Genomic DNA, 21,299 nt, shown 5'->3' on the forward strand with positions numbered 1-21,299 from the left:
AGAATTGAGGCCTAACTGGCTTCCTCTGTGAGCACAAAGGAGAAAGGCTGCACTCGGGTGATTGCATGTTGCAAGGATCTAGGGAAAACTCAAAACAGCTGGGGTTAAGTTGTTTATCAGGACAAGTACCACAGAGGGTGGGAGACAGATGAATATTGTGTTACTTTGATTATTTTTTCTTGGATTTGGGTAGTAACAGTGAGGTGCGCTAAAGGCTCAGGGCCCCTCCGCCTCCCCACATGTTAAACTGATTTTGTATCTCTGTCATTCATTTCCATTTGCCCTGGGTCAGGGAGAACAAAGTAGCTGGTCTAGGTCCAGGAGCAAGGCCAGCCCAGTGGATCTGCTACAGGAGGCGCCCAAGTGTGAGCTCAGAGCCCTGGCTTGCCTGCAGTTAACATCCTAACAGGGACCTGAGATGGGGTGGCCTACGGATCATACTAAATCAAACTAGGCAAAAACTAAAACGCCCATATTTCAAATACATTTCCTTCACCCAGACACTACATACATGAAATTATATTAAGAAAAGAAGAAATATATTAAGAAAAAAATTATATTAAGAAAAAAAATCCCAGGGGCCAGAGATTTAGCTCAGCGGTTCGGTGGCCTGCCTTGCAAGCGCAAGGACCTGAGTTCAATCCCCGGTACCAAAAAAAAAGAAAAAAAAAATCCTATAACCTATGTAAATTTTACAGTGTACATACAGAAACAGCACATTTCAATGCTTTACAAAAGTAGAGTTCAAATACAGTTTAAAAATGAGCCACTGGCCAAGGTAGGAGGATAGTAATTTTGAGCTCAGCCTGAGCAACTTAAGATTCTGTCTCAAAATACAAAATAAAAAAGGGCTGGATGTGTAATTCAAGGATAGGCTTTAAACATCTCAGAAGTCCAGCGAGTAAGACAATTTGTTCAGGCTGGATGTGGGACTGAGTAAAAGGGAGTGTCAAGGATAAAATCCCAAACCTGGATGGATGGATTTGACGGGAGCAGTTATGAAAGAGGGGACTTCATGTGCTGAGTTCCATTTTACACATGCCACGCTCACACAGCAGCTGAACACTGATTAGGGAAACAATTTCCTAAGCCAAATTGCAGAGGCTTAAGAAGTTAATAGTCAAGCAGGTGTTTTAGACTACTTTACAAAGCTCTGCAGCGCTGAGGGTAGAACACAGAGCCTTGTGCATGTTGCTAACTGCCTGAGCAGCTTTGGAATAAATGAGGGGAACGTGTGCCTGGGTCTCTGCAGGGTTGGGGATTGACGGACCAAAGGGTCTTGGAAGGGCAGATGAAGTAAGAAAGTGCCTTGAAAATGTTGTTGGGAGTATCCCTGGGATCCAGTGGATTTTGAAGTGAAACCAAAAAGGCCTAAGGCCTAGTGCAGGACTTCTTAAATTTGAGCAACATCAGAATCCTTGGAAGGGCTGCTTAAAATACCTGGCTAGGTCCCACCCTGAGAGTTTCCCGTTCAGTGGGGCTAGAACAACGCTGAGAATCTGCATTCCTAACAAGCTCACTATGTGGATGCTGTGGGTCAGGGGTCGGGGACATGCTTTGTTTTTTTGTGTGTGGGGGGGTGTTTTTGTGTGTGTGTGTGTTTTGTTTTTTGTTTTTGTACTGGGGCTCTAACTCCTGGCCTTGCACCTGCAAGGGAGGCAGCAGACCACTGAGCTAAATCCCCGGCCCTTTTATTTTTTTATTTTTTATTTTTTTTAGACAGTGTCTTGCTATGTAGTTCAGGATGGCCTTGAACTCACTATGTAGCTCAGGCTGGCCCCAAACTGGCATTGATTCTCCTGCCTCAGCCTCCCAAGGGCTGGGACTTGCCCTGAAACCACCACTTAGGGAGAGTACCCGGCAGCAGGCAAATGTTGAGTAATTTTCTGAGTGAAAGGAAGAGGAACTTTCTTCAGATATGACTTCTCCCTGCAGTTACAGTCCAGATGGAAGAGAGGGCCATGTGAGGTGAGGGAAGGTGATGGAGTAATTTGGATTCAATGAAGGAGCAATGGGGGGGGGGGACAAAGGTCAGGACTGACCCTGCCAGAAGAATCAGAGAACAAGTTATTGAGCATTACAAAATAAATCGTTACTAGGCCTCGGGATGTACCTGTGGTAGTGTGTGCTTACCATGCATAAGGCCCTGAGGTCAATCTCCAGCGCCAGGGTGGGGGAATCTTGTGTGGTAGAGGCTGGGGTGCACCGGGCAGCTCCAACAGGAAGTCAGTATCTGCTCGGGGTCTAATTTCCGGGCCTGAATTCTGAGGAGGTGTTCATGTTAGGCCCCACAGACAGGGCAGCCCAATTGGTTAGCGCAAGAAAACTCGTAACAAAACCTAAGAGAAATCTGGACGGGGAGCCTGCTCTGGCTGCTTCTACAAGCAAGGTCTGGGCTAGGCCTCAGGTTTTTTGGGGGATCTCTAGGGAGGAAATCCAGGCCTGAGAAGGAACAAGTCACCTTGGGCCCTATTAGAAGCAGGATAAACAGGCTGCTGATTCTGGGAGAAATGGCTTGGGAAGAATTAAAAATTCTACTAGAGTAAAACTGAGATTTTTTTTTTTTTTTTTGATACAGGGTCTCATTATGTAGTAGAGACTGACCTGGAACTCACTGGGTATCTCAGGTTGGTCTCGAACTCGCAGCAATCCTCCAGCCTCAGCCTCCCAAGTGCTAGGATTACAGGTGTGCGCTACCACGCCCGGCCTAAAACGTTGAGATTTAAAGTGCCCGCTAACCCTCAGCAAACGACCCGGAAGCTGTTTCTCCATTGCAGGAGCAGCACTCAGAGCACCCTGTGCTGATTAGCTGTTAGATCTGACTCGCTCCAGCAAGTGTTCCTCCGCCGCCTACGCACGCACGCACGTTAACTCCGCTACTAACCTCCTGTGCGACCTTCCACGGAGCTTCTTATCTGCCTTATCTTTCTCGTTTGTAAAATGCCGACACACCACAAATCAAGGTGTGTTCATTAATGTAGAGTTCAGGACACACAGTGAGCTTCTGTAAATACCAGGATTCGTTACTTTGTCAATGGCCAGAGGTGTGCGTGGTCTGTAGTGCTAACTGGTGCGCGCGCACAGCGCTGCTAAGTCGCAGTCGGAACAGCATCTGGGCGGAGACGCTGCTGGAGGGGGGGAAGGCGGAGTCGGTAAACAATCTGCGCAGCCGCAGAACGTATTGCAGTGGCGCCTACCAGCCACTAGGAGCCTCAGGAGCCTCTGGATTCGCCCCGCCTCCGAGGTCAGGGGTCAGGGGTCAGCGGATTGTGAAAGATCTGCTGCTACAAGTGGCGGAGATCTGAGGTCCTGACCCTATGGCACCGCCGCACCGCTGTCCTCTCTGCCGCCAGACCTTTTTCTGTGGTCGCGGGCACGTTTACAGCCGCAAACACCAGCGGCAGCTGAAGGGAGCTTTGGAGCGGTTTCTGCCCCAAGTAGGGAGGCTAGGTTCGGGTCGCCGGGGATGCGGTGCAGTGTCTTGAGGACCCGAGGCACTGTGATTTTGCCCGCAAACCCTCGAGCCTAACCGGCCTCTCCCATAGGTGGAGGCCGCCCGCAAGGCCGTCCGCGCGGTTCAGGTGGAGCGTTACGTGCCCGACCACGAGCGGTGCTGCTGGTGCCTGTGCTGTGGCTCGGAAGTGCGGAAACACCTGAGCCACGGCAACCTGACGGTGCTGCACGGGGCGCTGCTGGAGCATCTGGCCAGGTGACAGCCCCCACCCCAGCCCCGGCACAGATGCACATCTTTGTAGGAGGGAGGGATTGGGGTAGATTTGGGATTTGATCAGAGTATATGGTTTGCATCACGTTGCAGGCATTACCAACCTTGGGGTAGGGGTCTTGTGGCTCTCGTGGCCCCAGTGTTGTGGGCATTCTAGCTGCGAGATCTTGCTTGCTCACCGACCATCACCTCATTTCCCTTTTGCAAGAAGGGACGCGAAATTGTCAAGACATTGGTAGTATTCCTCTATCTGCCTCGCCCGAGTTAGGAATCCAGATATCATTTCGCATCACTTCCTAATGCTTAGGTGCCTGAGTACTGCTTTATAGTCTCCATCCTCCCCTTTCTCAGCCCAGAGCACAAGAAAGCCACCAACAAATTCTGGTGGGAGAACAAGGCTGAGGTCCAGATGAAAGAGATGTTTCTGATCTCCCCCCAGGACTATGCACGGTAAGTCACTGGCTATGAAAGTGAATTCTCTGGATCTTTATCAGATATGAGGATTATATTTTTTGTTTTTGCTAAAATTTTTTGTGTGTGTGCACGCGCACGCACCAGGGATTGAACTCGGGACCTTACACTTGTGAAGCAATTAGCAGAACCCTGAGCTAAATCCCTGGCCCTATGTTTTTTGGTTTTGGTATTGAGGATTGGACCCAGGGCCTTTGCACTGAACTGCATCCCCAACCTTATTTATTTATTTATTTTTCAGACAGGGTCTTGTTATGTAGTTCAGGCTGGTCTTGAACTCACTGTGTAGCACAAGCTGGTCTTCAGCTCATGGCAGTCCTCCTACCTCAGTTTTCCAGAGGGCTGAGAATTACAGCCATATGCTACCACATCTGGCTGAGAACTTCTTTCTTTCTTTCTTTTTTTAGATGGGGGTCTCACTTTGTAGTGCAGGCTGGCCTTGAACTCATGTAGCTCAGGCTGGCCTCAGATTTGCAGTGAGCCTCTTGCCTCAGCCTCCTGAGTTCTGGAATTACAGGCATGGGCCACTGTGCCTGGCAGGCACTTCTTTAATTGGGATGTTGAACAGAAACCTCATAAGTGTCTACAGTCTTCATAGCCTTTATTATTCTAGACATTATATTGAACATATGTGCACATACACATATACACAAATGTGATAGGTTTGGTGGTGCACACCTGTAGTACTAGCTCATGGGAGAGGCTGAGGTAAGAGGATTGCTTCAGCCCAGGAGTTCAAGGCTAGCCTATGTAACAGTGAGGCACCCCATCCCAACAAAAGAAAAAAAACATATATATGTAATAGAGTTGAGGTTTATAAGTGGGAGGTGAGAACAACTAGAGAACAGTATATAATAAAAGTTGACTGCAATCAGTTACTTAAAGAATAAAGTGCTTTAGGAATAGAAGAGGTTATTTGTGATGTAATTCCCACTGCTGGGACCAAAAGGCTATCACCCAGTGTTTTTTATTGGTACATTGTAGCTATACATAATGATAATATTTATTACAGGGAATTTGTACCTGTATATGAGTATATCTTGATTCTTTTATTCCCCTTTCCCTTCTGTCCTTCTTCCCCTCCTTATTTACAAAAGCTTTGTTTCCATTTTTTCCTTCTATTCTTTTTTTTTTGTCCCTTCCTTTCCCCCTCCCTCCTCTTTGTGCCCCTCCTCATTTGAACATTTTTTTCCCATTTCAAATATCGGACATCCATTTTGGTTCTTATTTACACTTTTGGTTTCCCATACCAGAGAAACAATGTAGTAGTTACACACGTGTGTCTAGTTTATTTCATTAAGAGTATGTTCTCAAAGTGATCCATTTAACAAAAAAGTCTCAAGCTTACGCTTTATTGTAGAGTAGTACTCCATTGTATTTTTTAAAAATCCACATCTTGCATGTTTTGGGGCCAGAGATTTAACTCAGTGACGCCATGCCTGCATGCCTGCCTTGCAAGCACAAGTTCCTGAGTTCCATCCCCTGTACCAGAAACCAAACCAAAACAAAACAAAAACACATCTTTTTATATTGATCACTTGATGGGCATTTAGGCTCTTTCCAAGATGTAGCTATTACACAGTGTGCCACTATAAACATGGGTGTGCATATATTGCTGTAGTATGATCCTTTTCTTTCAGGAAGATTCCAAGCAGGGGAACAGCTGGGTCAAATGAAACCTCTAGTCCCTGGTTTTTGTTTTGTTGTACTGGGGATTGAACTCAGGACTTTATGCTTGCGAGGGAGGCAGGCAGGCGGCACCACAGAGCTAAATCCCTGACTCTAGTCCTAGCTTTTTGAAGAATCTCCACACTGATTTCCAGTGGTTGCATCAGTCTACACTCCCACCAACAGCAAAGGAAGGTTTCTTTTTCCTCAGAACACCATTTCTTATTGGTTGATTTCTCAATAACAGCCGTTCTTTATGGAGTGAGACGGAATCTCAGCATTGTTTTCATTTTCATCTCTCTCGAACAATCAGTGATATTGAACACTTTTTAATATATTTATTTGCTCTTTCTACTTCTGAGAAGTGTCTTCATTTCAGATGCCCGTTTTTGGATTGGGTCTTTAAATTTGCGGGGGCAGTGTCTGATTTTCTTTTTTAATTATCAAAATTTTATTCTTAAACCTGAAAAAGTACAATAAGTGAGTAATGTTAGTGAAAAAAAAAACTTAAATTCTAAAACTGATTAACCATTCAATTAAATTTTTTTTTAATTAAAAGAAATGGGAGCTGGGGATTTATTTAGGTCAGTGGTGCAGCCACCTGCCTCACAAGCACGAGGTCCCGAGTTCAGTCAAGGTCCCAAGTTCAATCTCTGGTACCAAAACAATGAAAAGAAACGATAAATTGCTAGATCACTTACATAGAGCAGGAACATGAGGTTGCTGTACACTGTGTTCTCTGCAACCAGACTTTGACTCTCCCCTGCTTAGGACACTGACCTCTTCGATATCCAGAGGGCATTGCCTCATTCTTCACCCAGGGCAGGGGATGCTCCTGACCAGGGCTGTGCTATAACACGGCAGGCAGTAGGACCAGTTCTAGCCAGGCTTCTTTTGTCCTCATTTCTCAACATCTCCTCAGGGTAGCATGAGGAAGAAATGTAGTTTCTGCCTGTGATCTGGATAAAAATTGCAAAAAACTCTGCTTGATGTTTTTGGCCCGTTTTCTTGGACCCCACCAAGAAACAACTTGTACAGAAGATTGCTGTTAGGTACCTACTGATGCTCTGGGTAATTTTCTGTACTCAAGCTCTGGTCATGAACTTTCAAGCCTCCCCATTGGCAAAGAGCATCCTCCTATCATAGCCAGGAATTTCCAGGTGCCGAGATATTTATCAGGAAACTACTTCTAGCTATGCTGTGTTCATCACTCACCCACCATAATATCACAGGTGAGCTACAGTGAGCAGACAAGGGCGTAGGAATGGATGGAGGGGTCCACACCTTCATTTCAAGGCCAACTATCACCACCAGTCACTCAGAAGCTGACACACAGATCACAGGAACTGGTTCATGTGACAGCATTGATGACATATTTTCACTTCTATAACGGGATACTTCAGTCGATACTTGAGCATGGGGAGTGAGCAATTCAGGCATTTTAGCACCAGTAGCTCTCAGTCTGAGGAGTAACTGTGGAAGACTTCAGGGTGCTTGACCCCTCCTCTCTTTCATGGCTACTGGATTGTTATATCAGGATTGCATTAAATCTGTGTAACAATTTTGGAATATGGCCATTTTCACTATATTGCTTCTTCCTACCCAAGAACAAGGAATATCTATTTTCTGATATCCTCTTCAATCTCCTTTTTCAAAGTACTGTAGTTTTCCATGTAAAGGCCTTTACTTCATTAGGTTGATTCCTAGGTTTCCTTCTTTTTCTTTCTTTCTTGTTCTTTTTGGATACTACTGTGATAGGTGTCACCCATAACTTAAAGGAATGGCTTTTCTGGCTCATGTTTCAGAGGACGCAGTCCAAAGTTGGTAGGCTCCAAGGCAGAAACATCAGGGCAGAGGGAGTGACAGAGCAAAGCTGCTTAGTACAGTGGCTGGGAAGCAGAGCAGGGGAACAGTGCCTAAGGGGAAGAGGCCAGGGACCAGAAACAGACGCCAAGATCCTGACTCTGTGACCCACCCGGTCACATATAGAAGCTTATTTTACTAATTGTCTAATTGGCTCCCAAGCCAGTCAAGTTGACAGCTAAGGTTAACCATCACCTGGTGTGCCCACTTAAGAGTAGTTCTGGACTCGTTTTACTGTCCCATGGAGGGCCCTGAGAAACTGATGTGCAGGCAGCTGGTCAGTGTGGATGGAGTGTGGGCCCTGAACTGTTTCAGGAAGAGAACACAGTCTGCTATGCTACTTTTGTTTTGGTTTGGTTCTTGCCAGTACTGGGGATTAAACCCAGGGTCTTCTCACAGAACTACATCCCTTACATTCCTAGTCCCCCCCCCCACTTTTGGATACAGGGTCTGTCTGAGTCACTATTACTAAAACTGGCCTCAGACTTGTGATTCTCCTGCCTCAGCATCCCAGGGATTACAAATGTGTACCATAACACCCAGCACTGTCCTTTAATTGGGACTACACTGAGATGCAGTGTGGAACCTAAGGGGCTGTCAGAGCCAACAAGCTGCCTGAATTCTACTACCTTGCCTTCAGATCTGTGGTTCAGTCCTGAAGAAGTAGGAAACTGAGGACAACAAGCACTTATGTTGAATCCTGACCCAGATCCATATCTTTTTTTATTCCCCTCCCACCCCCATTCTGGGGATTGAACCCAGGAGTGCTATACCACTGCCCTACATACTGGCCCTTTTACTTTTTGAGACAAATTCTTGCTAAATTGCCCAGGCTGGCCTCAAACTTTCATATGCCTTTTGGATAGTGAATTAAAGATAGGTGAAGCCGGGTGTGGTGGCACACGCCTATAATCCCAGCACTCGGGAGGCTGAGGCAGGAGGATCCCTGTGAGTTCGAGACCAGCCTGGGCTACATAGTGAGTTCCAGGTCAGTCTCAACTACATAGTGAGACCCTGTCTCAAAAAACAAAAAAAAAAAAAGTAAAAATAGGGCCAAGATTTAGCTCAGTGGCTCTGCCACCTGCTTCGAAAGCACAAAGTAGAGTTCGAACCCTAGTACCAAAAAATAAATACAGACACACACACACACACACACACACACACACATATATATATAAATACAAACTAAAAATAAGCCAGACATGGTGGTGTATTCCTGTTTGGGAGGCCAAAGTAGGAGAATCATAAGTTTGAACTGTCAGAGCAACTCTATGATTTAATAATACCTTGTATCTTATTTATTTATTTATTTATTTATTTATTATTTATTTATTTATTTATTTATTTAGACAGGGTCTCGCTATGTAGTTGAGACTGACCTGGAACTATGTAGCCCAGGCTGGTCTTGAACTCACAGTGATCCTCCTGCCTCAGCCTCCTGAGTGCTGGGATTACAAGCGTGCACCACCATGCTTGGCTTTTATCCTAATTTTAAAAAGAATTTTTTTTGGTACCGAGGATCGAACTCAGGTTCTTGAGCTTGCGAGGCAGTCACCAGAAGCTAAACCCCCAGCCCTAAAAAGAATATTTTTAAAGGGCTAGTCATTTAAGTCAGTACACAGGACCTAGATTCAGTCCTCAGTACCACAAAAAATAAAAAATAAAATGTAGCTCAGTACTTACCTATCTTGGGTTCAATCTCTAACTTAAAAGAAATATCCAAAGGGGGGGAATACTAACTTTGGTACCAGGGATCAAACTTGGGATCTTGTGCTTGCAAGGCAGGCGGTGGCCCCACTGAGCTAAATCCCCCATTCCAAGTTTGATCCCTAGTAAAAAAAAAAAAAAAAAATCCAAAGAGCAACTTTTAGATTTAGGCAGTTGTTATACTTACATAAACAATGAAGAGAAGAGTAGGTCCTTGTCCCACACATTAAAATGGGCCACATTAAAACAAGGACCATGTGAGGTAGCATGAGTTGGGGGATGTTCTGTTGCTAGGCAGGCAAATCTAGATTGTGGATAAGTAATTTGTTTTTAAGTTTCTTTGGGTCAGCACTGGAGATGCTAAGTACGTATTCTACCAAAGCTAAGTGGGGTTTGTTTTTTTTTTTTTTCTTCACAGTACTAGGGATTGAATCCAGGGCCTCTGCTCTGCACTACATCCCCCTTTTTAAATTGTTTAAATTTTGGGACAGGGTCTTACTAAATTGCCTAGTCTGGACTCAAAGTGTGATTCTCTTGCTTCAGCCTCCCAGGGTGTTGGGATTACAGACGTGAGCCACCATACCTGGCTGCTACATGGTTTTATATTTAGCCATATACATGAAAGGAATGATTCTGAAAGCCCCATTCTTCTTGAGAGCCTGAGAGGTGACGGGGAGATGGGAAGGCCAATGGGAGTAGGACTCGTACAGCATCTTGAGGCCTCTGGTCCTCTTGGGGACTGGGTCGTACAGGGCTTTCAGCAAGACTCGGGTGAGCACTGGTTCAAGCTGTTGCCTGAGTAGATCAGTGCGTGGCTGCCAGGGCACTGTTGTACTGGTGTCATTCTGGAAACTTTCATCTATTATTAGCCAAAACTGCAAGTCTATTGATGATTTAGGAAACCAGGGTTTTCACTAAGGCAGAAAGAAGATGGAGAGAGCAGAGGACTTGAATAGGAAGATATTGGTATGAATTCTAATAGTCACGTGTGACACAAGGAACAGCCAAGTCTTGATATGCTGTATGTTCTCCTACCATGAGGTAATGGGAGTGTCCTTGATGTGGTATTCCTGCCAGAGATGCTTAGCCTGAGTGTCATTACAAGCAGACTGAGTTTAGGATTGTGTGTGAGATCTGGTTTTGTCAAAAGATTCAAAGTAATAGAGGAAAGCAGGATTGTTCTAGACCAAGGGAGACCTGACAGACAAGTTCCACGTGTGACCTTCCATAGGCCTTGAGGTAGAGAGGTGTTTTTGTTTTTGTTTTTTTGAGACAGGATCTCACTATGTAGTTGAGACTGCCCTGAAACTATTAGCCCAGGCTGGTCTCAAACTCGAAGCATTCCTCCTGCCTCAGTCTCCTGAGTGCTGGGATTACAGGTGTGCGCCACCATGCCCAGCTATGCCTCTTGAGTGCTGGGATTACAGGTGTACACCAGAATGCCCGCTCATTTTTGAGACCTTTTTGCTTTGAGACAAGTCATTAAGTTGCCCAGGCTGGGCTTCCACTTGTCCTCTTCCTACCTCTGCTTTCCAGAATGCTGGGATATGCATCATTAAACACAGCTCAATCTATTTTTACTTTGGCAAAACGGCGGGGTGTGGTGTGTATAAAAGAGAATGGAGTCAGTATGGCAAAATGTCAAAAGCACTAATGGCAAGGCCTCGGGGTGGGGGACTGCTACTTCAGATGTAAACAGAATCTTTGTGAGAGACAGAGGTTTTATACTATTTTGTGAATTTGAAAATTCTCTTAAAATTTCACAACTGGCAGGGGCTGAGGTTTTAGGCTGATTTGTGTGTGTGTCCTTTTGTAGATTCAAGAAATCCATGGTGAAAAGTTTGGATTCCTATGAGGAAAAAGAGGATGAAGTGATCAAAGAGGTGAGTTAAAAAGGCCTGCAATGTTCCCACCCCTGTGGCCCTGAGCCTTCTAAGCAGCCCATCTCCCACAGATGGCAGCTCATATCCGAGAGGTGGAGCAGAGCCGGCAGGAGGTAGTCCGATCTGTCTTAGAGGTTGGTTTCTCTCGGAGGATCCAGAGCAGTATCCACATGCACTGATCCCTGGTTTTCCCAGCTCCAGCATTTCAACCACCAGCTAAATCTTCTAAGAACTCAAGGACTCTATTCATTCCTCAGCCACATGGCTTGAGTTCCTGAACTGTCTACTGGGCAGTCCTAGCCAGCAGAAATGTGGGCAGGGCCGGGAGGGAGCTTGAAGGATGAGCAGCACCGCCATATGCCATTGGGATGTGGAGTTGTGGGGGCATGGGCTAGGCAGGCTCTAGAGTACTTTAGACACATTTATTTTTCCTGAATCAAACTCAGCCTCAGACAGAGCCAGATCCAGAAGAGGGCTCTTCAGCATCTGGAAGCTGCAAAGGGATAAACCGGTAAGGCTGTCAGGGAACCTCTGGACTTTGACATCCTTTTGGCTGGGAAATGGAAACAGCTACTCTGCCATCCTTATGGTCAAGGACCTCATCTGCCAGCTTGGCTCATTTGTCTTTCAGCCAAGTAGCCTCCAGTTCACAGGAGCCCTCATTCCTGGACCTGCCACCAGCTCCAGAACTTGACTGGATGGAGCCTGGACAACCTCTGACATTCATTGGCCACCAGGTACAATGGAACAAGCAGGCAAGAGGAGGGCCTGTAGCCCCTGGGGTCCCAGAACAGTCCTCTCCTGTTTCCTGCCTGTAACTGACCATTTTTCTCTACAGGCCTTTCCATTTCACTGCACTGCTCCCTTTTTTGGTACCAGGGATCAAATTCAGGACCTTGCAAATGTGAGGCAGGTGTGGTACCACTGAGCTAAATCCCAGCCCTCCCCTTTCTTTAGTCACACCTGTGTTGCCACCATCACCACTCAGGACTGCTAACCCCTAGGTGTGTTCCAGCTTGATACCTGACTTCAGTATCCCACAAGCACTGGAAATTAAATCCTACCTGTCCTGTATTTCCAACTGCTATAGGTGCAGATCCTGTTATCTACTGACTGTGGTAGTGGGAATTACACCCAGGCCCTTCACACTGAGCTACACCCTCAGCCCTTTTTTAAATTTGGGGTTTGTTTTTTTTATACTGGGAATCAAACTCAGGGCTCACACTTGCCAGGCAGGTGCTGTACCACCAAGCCATATCCCTGGCCCCTTTAAAATTTTGAATGAAGGGGCCAGGGATTTAGCTCAGTGACTGCCTGCCTTGCAAGCAAGCTCAAGGTCCTGAGTTCGATCCTTAGTACCAAAAAAAAAAAAAAGTTTCAGTAAGATACTAAGATATCCAGGCTGGGTTCAAACTTGTGAGTCACCTGCCTCTCTGCCTCACAGATTACAGGTGTGTGCTACCACACCCAGCCAAGACTGTCTATTGGTTTTAAATCCCATCTCAATTCAGCCTTGGGAAAATTTCTGCTCCCTCTGGTGTTGCCCCCAGAAGCCACTGCATTATCTACAGGCTCACATCATGTACCCTAAAGTGTGGACTTTGAGGCTGTCTCTGCACATGCTGCTGCCTTTCCTCCCTCCTCAGCTCTCAGCTCAAATGTCACGTTTTCACCAGTGGTTCACAAAGGTCTTCTATTGTAAAGGATGTAGTAGCAGTCTCAACTGTACATGCTTCTCTTCCCCAACGAAGTGTGTGCAGCCAGAGCAGGGCTCTGTCCCCATTCAAATAGCAGGCACTATCAGACACACCCACCATTAAACCATGAACCTCCTGATCTTAAGGCCAGGACTGTTTCAATGATTTATTGCACTTTTGAGATTCAGCACCATCAGAGTACAGAATCAGCACAGCTGTATGGCTATATCCACCTCCTTTAAAGTCTGTTTTGCCATTATCTCTTAAGTATCCTTACCATCTCTCAGCTTTCTTATCTAGGATTTTTTTCCCCCCATTTCTACTATAGGATCTACCCGGAGTTGGTAACATCCACTCAGGTAAGGTACTAAACAATGTTTTTAAAGCTGTAAGAAACAATTTGTGACTTGGCATAAACGTACCATTACCATCCAGCTTTCCCACTCTTTTATCTAAAAGAATTGTACACAACCCCCAAACTGGCAAGTCCAGTCAGCAGTTTCAGATTAACTAAATAACTGGATAATACCCAACAATGAAGGGGGAAATGAGCAACACAGATGAATCTCAACACAATTAGGATGAAAGAACAGACCTCATCCTGAAAATACATATAATACTTATAGGGAAAAACAAAGTATAAATCAAAGCTACATTAGTGGTTTTCTGGGACAGAAAGGGAAGTATATTTTTGTTTTGGTGCTGGGGATCAAACCCAGGGCTTCACATGACTGAGCCACCTCCCCAGCCTCAGAAGGAAATTTTAATGGACCACGAGAATGCTTATGTGAAACACAGGGTCTTGACTGTAGCTTTTAAATTTCCAGTGGGCATGTTGGTGCATGCCTGTAAACTTTATTCCCAGCACTTAGGCTGAGGCAGGACTGTCAAATTCAAGGCCACCCTGAGCTACATATCGAGACCCTGTCTAAAAACACCACCCCAACAAATTTCTTACATATGAGTCTATGTAGTCCAGGCTGGCCAGAACAGTCTTTCAATCCTGCCTTGCCTTCCCAAGTGCTACAGTCATTACAGGCACATACTGCCATGCCTTAGTTTTACTTTTGAATGTTTCTAGTTCTCTGCTGGGTGAAGTTTAAGAAAAAGGCTGCACAGAGTGACACATATCTATCATCCCAGCTACTCAAGAAGCTGAGGCAGAATACAAATTAATCCTGAGCAACTTAAGATCCTGTGTTGAGATAAAAAAAAATTTTAAGCACTAGTGTAGCTCTAGTAATGGTAGTGCCCCTGGTTCAACCCCCAGTATTAAAAAACCCCACCTTTAATTTTTGCATAATGGGTCTTCTTCCAGGTGCCATACCTCCTTGGATGATTCAGGATGAGGAACACAGCTCTGGGAACCAACAAATAGGACCTTCCTATGAAGAATTTCTTAAAGAAAGTGAGTAGCCTAATTTAAAGGGGCAGGAAGTTTTCCAGATATTCACACTGAAGTCTTTGTCATTGCAGTGGAGAAACAAAAACTGAAAAAACTCCCCCCAGACCGAGTTGGTGCCAACTTTGACCATACCTCTAGCACCACTGCAGGCTGGCTGCCTTCTTTTGGTAGAGTATGGAACAACGGGCGCCGCTGGCAGTCCAGGTATGGCTCCCAGGACAAGACTCCAACCCATGATCTCCTTGGGTGACACTTCATCTTGTTAAACCTTCATTTCCTTTCAGGCATCAATTTAAAACTGAAGTTGCAACAAGGACCAAACAGCAGTCTCATAAAGAGAAGAGCTGATCATTACCAGATATTCTTCCACAACCAACCTCTATCCACCCATATTCCTTCAAGGAGCCCTTTGTTTGGAAACAGACATACTTATTCATTTGATTTAGTAATAAAATTTTATTTTTTCCAAATGTACAGCTGGTTGAACCTGTTTAAAAAAAAAAAAAAAGAATCAGAACCACAGAGAAGGACAGGAAACGAATATACCCTCCCCACCTGAGCTCCTTGTTCTTGCTCACCTGTTCATCACGCTTCTTCACCAGCAGCAGGGGCATCTCCACCCTTGGTGTTTCTGGTATAAATAACTTGAGCTCTGTGCTTTGAAACCAACTTGATAAGTCCTAGAAAGATAGGATATAAAGTTTTTATATAATAGCACTATGAGATACTCACTTGCTATCAGAAACTAAAGTTTTCTGGCTGAGGATTTAGCTCAGTAGCACCACACCTGCCTCACAAGCACAAGGTCCTGAGTTCAATCTCTGGTACCAAAACCAAAACAAAACTGGCCACAGATTTAGATTTAACTCATTGGTCCCCCCACCGCCTGCCAAGCGCGCAGACCTTTTGATTCCTGGTACAAAAAACAAAACAACAACAAAAAAAACCCACCTAGTTTTCTACCTCTTCCCAAAATAAAATGCCTTAATTTCAGACAGGTAGGTATACCTAGTTTTTTGTTTGTTTTGGTACCGAGGATTGAACTTCGGTCCTTGTGCTTGCAAGGCAGGCAGAACTACTGAGCTAAATCCCCGGCCCTATGCGTACAGTTCTTAATAACTTTTTTTTTTTGATGGGGGGTGTGGGGGATGTGCTGGGAATTGACTCAGACCCTTGCACTTGTGAGGCAGGCACCAGAACCACAGAGCTAAATCCTCAGCCCTCTTAATGACTTTTTAAAAAGGCAATAAGGGCTGGGCGTGGTGGTGCACGCCTGTAATCCCACACTTGGGAATCTGAGGCAGGAGGATCACTGGGAGTTCAAGACCAGCCTGAGCTACATAGGAAGTTCCAGGTCAGCCTCAAGTACATAGTGAGACCCTGTCTCAAAAAATCCAGAGTCAATAAGGACTAAACTCAAGGCCTTCACACTGAGCTACATCCCCAGCCTTTTAAATAATTTCCAGACAAGGTCTTGTTACCTCACTAAGTTGCCCAGGCTAAAACTTTCAATTGCTGGGATTATACGCATGCACCAGAATGCCCAGTTAATGATCATCTTTATTCAGCTTTTAAATCAGGACCCTATTACCCACTCTTGGGGTTTTCTGTAGTCAATTTTTTTTACTACTACTATTAGTCACAACTTCTGGGGCTAGAGATGTAGTAGCTCAATGGGAGATCACTTGTCTAGCCATGTGAGGGCCTAGCTTTGATCCCCAGCACTGCCAAAAATGTGTGCGTGTGTGTGTGTGTGTGTGTGTGTGTGTGTGTGTTAACACCATTCACTTTAGTTGACTCACCACTCCATTTTTAAACTTAACAGTTTGCAATAGCTAAATCTTGGAGACAGCCCAGATGCCCATCAACCAAGAAATGAAAGTGTTTTTGTTTTTTTACAATGGAGTACAACCCTACAATAAAAGATGAGCTTCAGACATTTACAGCTAAATGAATGACCCTGTGATCATACGTGAAATAAACGGGACACATATGTTTAAATACTGCATTTTTTCTCTGGTGTGAGAAACCAAAAGTGGAAGGAGTGAAATGTGTAAAAGACACTGGGAAAAGGGAAGAAAATGTTCAAATGGGAAGGGAAACGAGGAGGGAGGGAGAAGGGAGGGGGCAAGGAAAAAAAGAAAAAAAATAGAAAAAATGCAAACAAAGCTTTTGTTTAGGGGAGGAATGAGAAAAGAGGTGGATATATCATGTATAGGTACAAATTCCCTACAGTGAGTGTTATACATGCCTAAAATGCGCCAATAAATTTTTTGCTGTAAAAAAAATTAAAGCTTAATACATCAGTTAAAAAGAAACTCAGGCATGTGCCCTCGAGAAGTTGTGGCAGGAGTACCATAAATTCAAGGCTAACCTGGGCTACAGAGTGAGTTCAAGGCCAGCCTGAACTACACAGCAAGAGACAGTCTCAAAACAAAAAACAAAAACCTTACTGGCTAACTTTTCACAGTAGCCCACGTGTTTCCCAAATGCAGGGCATATTTTTGTTTTTGTACCATGGATCAAACTCAGGACCTTGCATTTGTGAGGCATGTGGCAGAACCATTGAGCTATATCCCTAGCCTTGCCAGCACATACTTTGCTTTGATCATCTTTTTCTCTTGTTCTGTCCACATTTGCTCTGCAGAGCTGGTTTCTCCCATACCCCTTTACCCCTCACTTTTCAAATCAACTTTTAAAAAAAAGACATAACATTTCACACTAACAATCACACATTTTGAAAATTCAAGATATGTACAAGTACAAATTCTCTATGATGAATGCAATCATTATATATGCCGAATATACTAGTAAAATTAATTAAAATGCAAATAATTGTCTCCTCTGTAATTCCACTTTTACAACAAAAAATTCCAACGGTTTTTCCAATAAAAGTATTTAGGAGGCATTTCGTGGTCAAGACAACTAAACCCCTAAAAACACCATTCAACACACACTCACCTTTACTAAGGAGCTCCTGAAGGGCTGCCCTGGCCAGTGACCCACGTATCTTCAGTCTCTCAGACACCACAGCAGGCGTTATAAGCTTATAGTTGGGAACTTCCTTACAGAGTTTGTCGTAAGTAGCTTTATCAAACAAAACCAGGTTGTTGAGCTTGTCCCGAACTTTGCCTTTGGACCACTTCTGCTCACAAAGACCAAAAAAAAAAAGGGGGAGGAATCAGTAATCCTGACAGAGCACCCTTTCCCTCCCATTCAACATGTGTTAAAGAACCTCATGCACTGTTACTTCAAAGTTAGTTGCCAAGATAAAAACCACATCTCTGGGGGTTCTGGAACATGGGCTGAGAACCACAGTATCTGTTAAAATAACCTGTACAGGGCAGTTGTTCCCGCCGCCTGCGTAGCAAGCGCAAGGACCCGGTACCAAAAAACGAAACAAAAAATAACTTGTACAGTCAACAGAAAAAGCTTTTATACATTTATTTTCACGACCTTTTAAGTACTGTGTACCACCCTATCCTACAAGTGGGTAAAAAAGTGACGAAAGCAGCATAAACTCCAATAGAATAGGTATCGCTGCGCAGTTCAGGATGGCCTTGAGCTCTCCGGGATCCTCCTGCCTCAGCCTCCCGAGTGCGGAAATTACAGGTGTGCGCCACCACATCCGGCTACGGGTCTAGTTTCTACAACGAGTCGCCACAGCAGTCACTCATCTCTAGGGCAGCGCGGGGTCGCTCCAAGGGAGCGCTCGCCTACCTTCTTTTTGGCCTTGCCCCCAGATTTGTTCACTGGGTCTTTGTCTTTCTTGGCCGACTTTCCCGCATCTTTCTTCTTCTTGTCGTCCTTGGGCGGCTGCCAGAGCAGAGCAGAAATGCAAGCAAGTCACAACGCGGCTCCACGCTCCCTGACCGCCCCACCTCACAGAGTCGCCCGGGATCCACTGGAGCACATGGGGACAGCACTCCCCGCAATGCTGAGGCCCACCCGGCGTCCCCCGAAACCAGGCCGTGCAGTGTCGCCTCCCCTGCGCCCTAGGTCAGCTGGCTCTCAGAATTCCACCAGCTTCACACCCCCGAAGCTTACCATCTCGAAACTCGGAGAGCAACTGAGACCACTGCAGTCTCGTCAAGATGTCGGACAAAAAGGAAGCGCTGCTCCCCAGCGGAACCAGAATGCTCAGCCCGCAGCAAGTACTTCCGGGGCGAGGGGCGGGGCCACGCGGCGGAAAGTTCGGCGGCGAGCGAGGATCCTTTTCGCAGCCAGCCGAGCCCTCGGAATGCTGCCCACTGTGTTATTGGACATTGTTGCTAGCTTCAAGTAGTCATGTAGTGCTCTTCTATCATTGAGATATGAGAAGCAATTTACCATTTCCTTGTGACTACGTAATTTGAGGGCTCTGGAGGTAGCCCCGAGTGCGCAAGCGCAGGGAAGAAAACTGGAGGGTGGAAGCCGGGACTGTCTTTTGACAGCGATTCCGGGGCGGGGACGTCGGAAAGATTCCGAATCGAGTCCCGGCACTGCAGTGACAGCGATGGCAATTTTTAGTGTGTATGTGGTGAACAAAGCTGGCGGCCTGATTTATCAGCACGACAGCTACTCGCCGCGGGCTGAGGCTGAGAAAACTTTCAGTTACCCGTTGGATCTGCTGCTCAAACTACACGACGAGCGTGTGCTGGTTGCCTTTGGCCAGCGCGATGGCATCCGGGGTGGGCCACGCTCGGGGTCGGGGGCCCAGGGCTTGGGAAGTGGGCTGGGGTGAAGGTGGCTGGGTGGGGGGAGGCCGGGGGTTGCTCTGGGTCTCTTGTCCCCTCGGCGAACACCTGGGCCTGGAGCCTCGCTGACCCTTGGCCTCGCTTCTGCAGTGGGCCATGCAGTGCTGGCCATCAATGGCGTAGACGTGAACGGCAAGCACTTGCCCGATGGGAAAGACGTGCTGGAGTATCTGAGTAATCCTGCTAATTACCCTGTGTCCATTCGCTTTGGCCGGCCTCGCCTCACCTCCAATGAGAAGCTCATGCTGGCCTCCATGTTCCACTCGTAAGTGCTCCCTCTTCCCACTGTATATTGGCCTACGAGAAATAAAAGTCACTTCATTTCTCTGGTCTTTCTGTAGATTCGAAGTTTTGCCTTTTCTTTATGTAGCAATCTGGATAAAAAATGGGCTTATTGCAGGGGATTTAGCTCAGTGGCCCTTCGCCTGCCTCGCAAGCGTAAGGTCCTGAGTTGGATCCCCGGTAAGAAGAAAAAGAAAAAAAAAAAAAAAAAAAAAAAAAAAAAAAAAAAAAAACTTGTGACAGTATTTTACAAAATTGAAAGTACTGTAAAAATACAGGATGGCATTATTTGTTGGTACTGAATCATGCTGATGGTTCTAGGCTGGCTGAATTAGTGTGGTTTTGTGGGCACTTGTGAAAAGAAAAACAACTCATCCAGTGTGCCCAGGCTTTAGTTAATACTGACAGTGCTGATCTTGCCTAAGTTAGTTTCTCCTCTCTAGGCCTGTTTTATCTTTAAGGCAATTGTTGAGGGGTGAGGAGGATGGGGTGTGACTGTCACAGATGAAAATGTTCTAAAACGTTAGAAAATGCCCTAAAACTTGGGGTAATGGCTGCACAAGTTCTTTACTGAAAACATGGGATTGTACACTTTAAATGGGTTAATCTGTGGTATGTAAATTGCATCAGTAAAGCATTTTAGCTCTATGCAATTTATTTATTTTTATTTATTTGTTAGCTTCATGCAATTTAAAAAATAAAATAAGGCAAATGTACTAACTGACCTTCCAAAAAAATCTTTTCCTCCTCTCATCTGTGGTATGAGATGTGTTGGCATAGGCTTAGCTTTAGCTAAGTAAGCGTGTATATGTTTCCCAGAATGTTCATTTTACCAGCTTTTGGTATAAAATGTTTTTAGTAAAATGTGTACAAAAATCAAATGAATTTAAAAGAAATTTTGGGGCCAAGGATTTAGCTCAGTGGTTCCACTGCCTGCCTTGCAAATGCAAGGACCCGAGTTTGATCCCCGGGTACCATAAATAAATAAATTTTGACACTGCTGCCAGGCAGTTCACACTCTCCCCTTACTGTACTGGTCTGTAAAGTGAACTCCTCACCTGGGTGTGGTGGTACCTGCCTATGATCCCAGCACTTTGGAAGACTGAGGCAGGGTGATGGCCAGTTTAAGCCCAGCCTGGTCCATTTAGTGAGTTAGCCAGACCTTGTCCCAGAATGAATGAATAGAAAATGGACTGGGAATGTAGCTCAGGGCAAATGTCCAGGGTTCAATCTCCAGTACTACAAAAATAAATAAATGAAGTGAATTCATCAGATAGCATGACTTCCATGGAAAAGGTTGAGCACTTCCTTGTAGCACTGGGTCACTGTCCCAGCTTTGCCTCCTTTGCATTATAGGCTCTTTGCCATTGGCTCTCAGCTGTCCCCCGAACAGGGCAGCTCAGGCATTGAGATGCTGGAGACAGACACATTCAAACTGCACTGCTTCCAGACACTGACAGGTATGCCTCCAGATGGGTCATGGGGATAAATGGGGCAGGCTGGGCCAACGACTGACCATAGACAACTTTGGAGAGCAAGAAGGGGGTACTGTCAGGTTTTCCTGGAATGGCTATACAGACACATCCACTGTTTGCTTTGAAAATTCAAGGCCAATATTTAATTTGAAGCTCATTTTATCCACATCAGCCAACATGTCCAGCCCTGCTCATCCTGGATTCAGATAAAATTTAACAGATGCAAGCAGGGCGTGGTGGCACACACCTGTAATCCCAGCCCTTGGGAGGCTGAGGCAGGAGGATTGCTTGAAGTTTGAGACTAGCCTGGGCTACACAGTGAGTTTCAGAGCAGTCTGAACTACATAATAGACCTTGACTCAAAAAAACCAAAAAAAAAAAAAAAAAT

General features: G+C 45.5%; 3 protein-coding genes across 5 annotated transcripts in view; 2 read left to right on the plus strand and 1 right to left on the minus strand.

Annotated features, from left to right (window-relative positions):
* The first annotated feature begins 3,233 nt into the window (after positions 1-3,233).
* On the plus strand, positions 3,234-14,804 carry Ccdc84 (coiled-coil domain containing 84). Of its 3 annotated transcripts, XM_010629297.3 has the most exons (12): positions 3,234-3,437; positions 3,546-3,709; positions 4,076-4,174; positions 11,250-11,316; positions 11,388-11,450; positions 11,763-11,827; positions 11,948-12,053; positions 12,155-12,229; positions 13,342-13,372; positions 14,332-14,421; positions 14,490-14,622; positions 14,703-14,804. In XM_010629297.3, the coding sequence occupies exons 1-12, from the start codon at positions 3,318-3,320 to the stop codon at positions 14,764-14,766; spliced, it is 1,077 nt and encodes a 358-aa protein (XP_010627599.1). In that variant the 5' UTR covers positions 3,234-3,317; the 3' UTR covers positions 14,767-14,804. The 3 variants fall into 3 exon arrangements, with proteins under 3 accessions (XP_010627599.1, XP_019063740.1, XP_010627600.1); XM_019208195.2 differs by lacking the exon at positions 11,388-11,450; XM_010629298.3 differs by lacking the exon at positions 12,155-12,229 and having other exon boundaries at positions 3,235-3,437.
* Positions 14,644-18,568, minus strand: Rps25 (ribosomal protein S25). The gene is made up of 5 exons (XM_010629299.3): positions 18,466-18,568; positions 18,139-18,234; positions 17,380-17,563; positions 14,997-15,098; positions 14,644-14,905 (listed from the first exon to the last, which is right to left on the minus strand). Exons 1-4 carry the CDS (start codon positions 18,466-18,468, stop codon positions 15,004-15,006), a joined length of 378 nt encoding a protein of 125 aa, XP_010627601.1. The 5' UTR covers positions 18,469-18,568; the 3' UTR covers positions 14,644-14,905; positions 14,997-15,003.
* Positions 18,569-18,596: 28 nt separating this feature from the next.
* Positions 18,597-21,299, plus strand: part of Trappc4 (trafficking protein particle complex 4) — a 5,553-nt gene continuing 2,850 nt past the window's right edge. The window contains exons 1-3 of the mRNA XM_010629300.3: positions 18,597-19,088; positions 19,245-19,419; positions 20,793-20,896. Of these exons, the coding sequence (XP_010627602.1) occupies positions 18,914-19,088; positions 19,245-19,419; positions 20,793-20,896 (454 nt within the window). The 5' untranslated portion in view covers positions 18,597-18,913. The remainder of the gene's footprint in view (positions 19,089-19,244; positions 19,420-20,792; positions 20,897-21,299) is intronic.

The sequence above is a fragment of the Fukomys damarensis genome, unplaced genomic scaffold (genome assembly GCF_012274545.1).
Source record: "Fukomys damarensis isolate Sample0158 unplaced genomic scaffold, DMR_v1.0_HiC HiC_scaffold_16, whole genome shotgun sequence".
Lineage (NCBI taxonomy): Eukaryota > Metazoa > Chordata > Mammalia > Rodentia > Bathyergidae > Fukomys > Fukomys damarensis.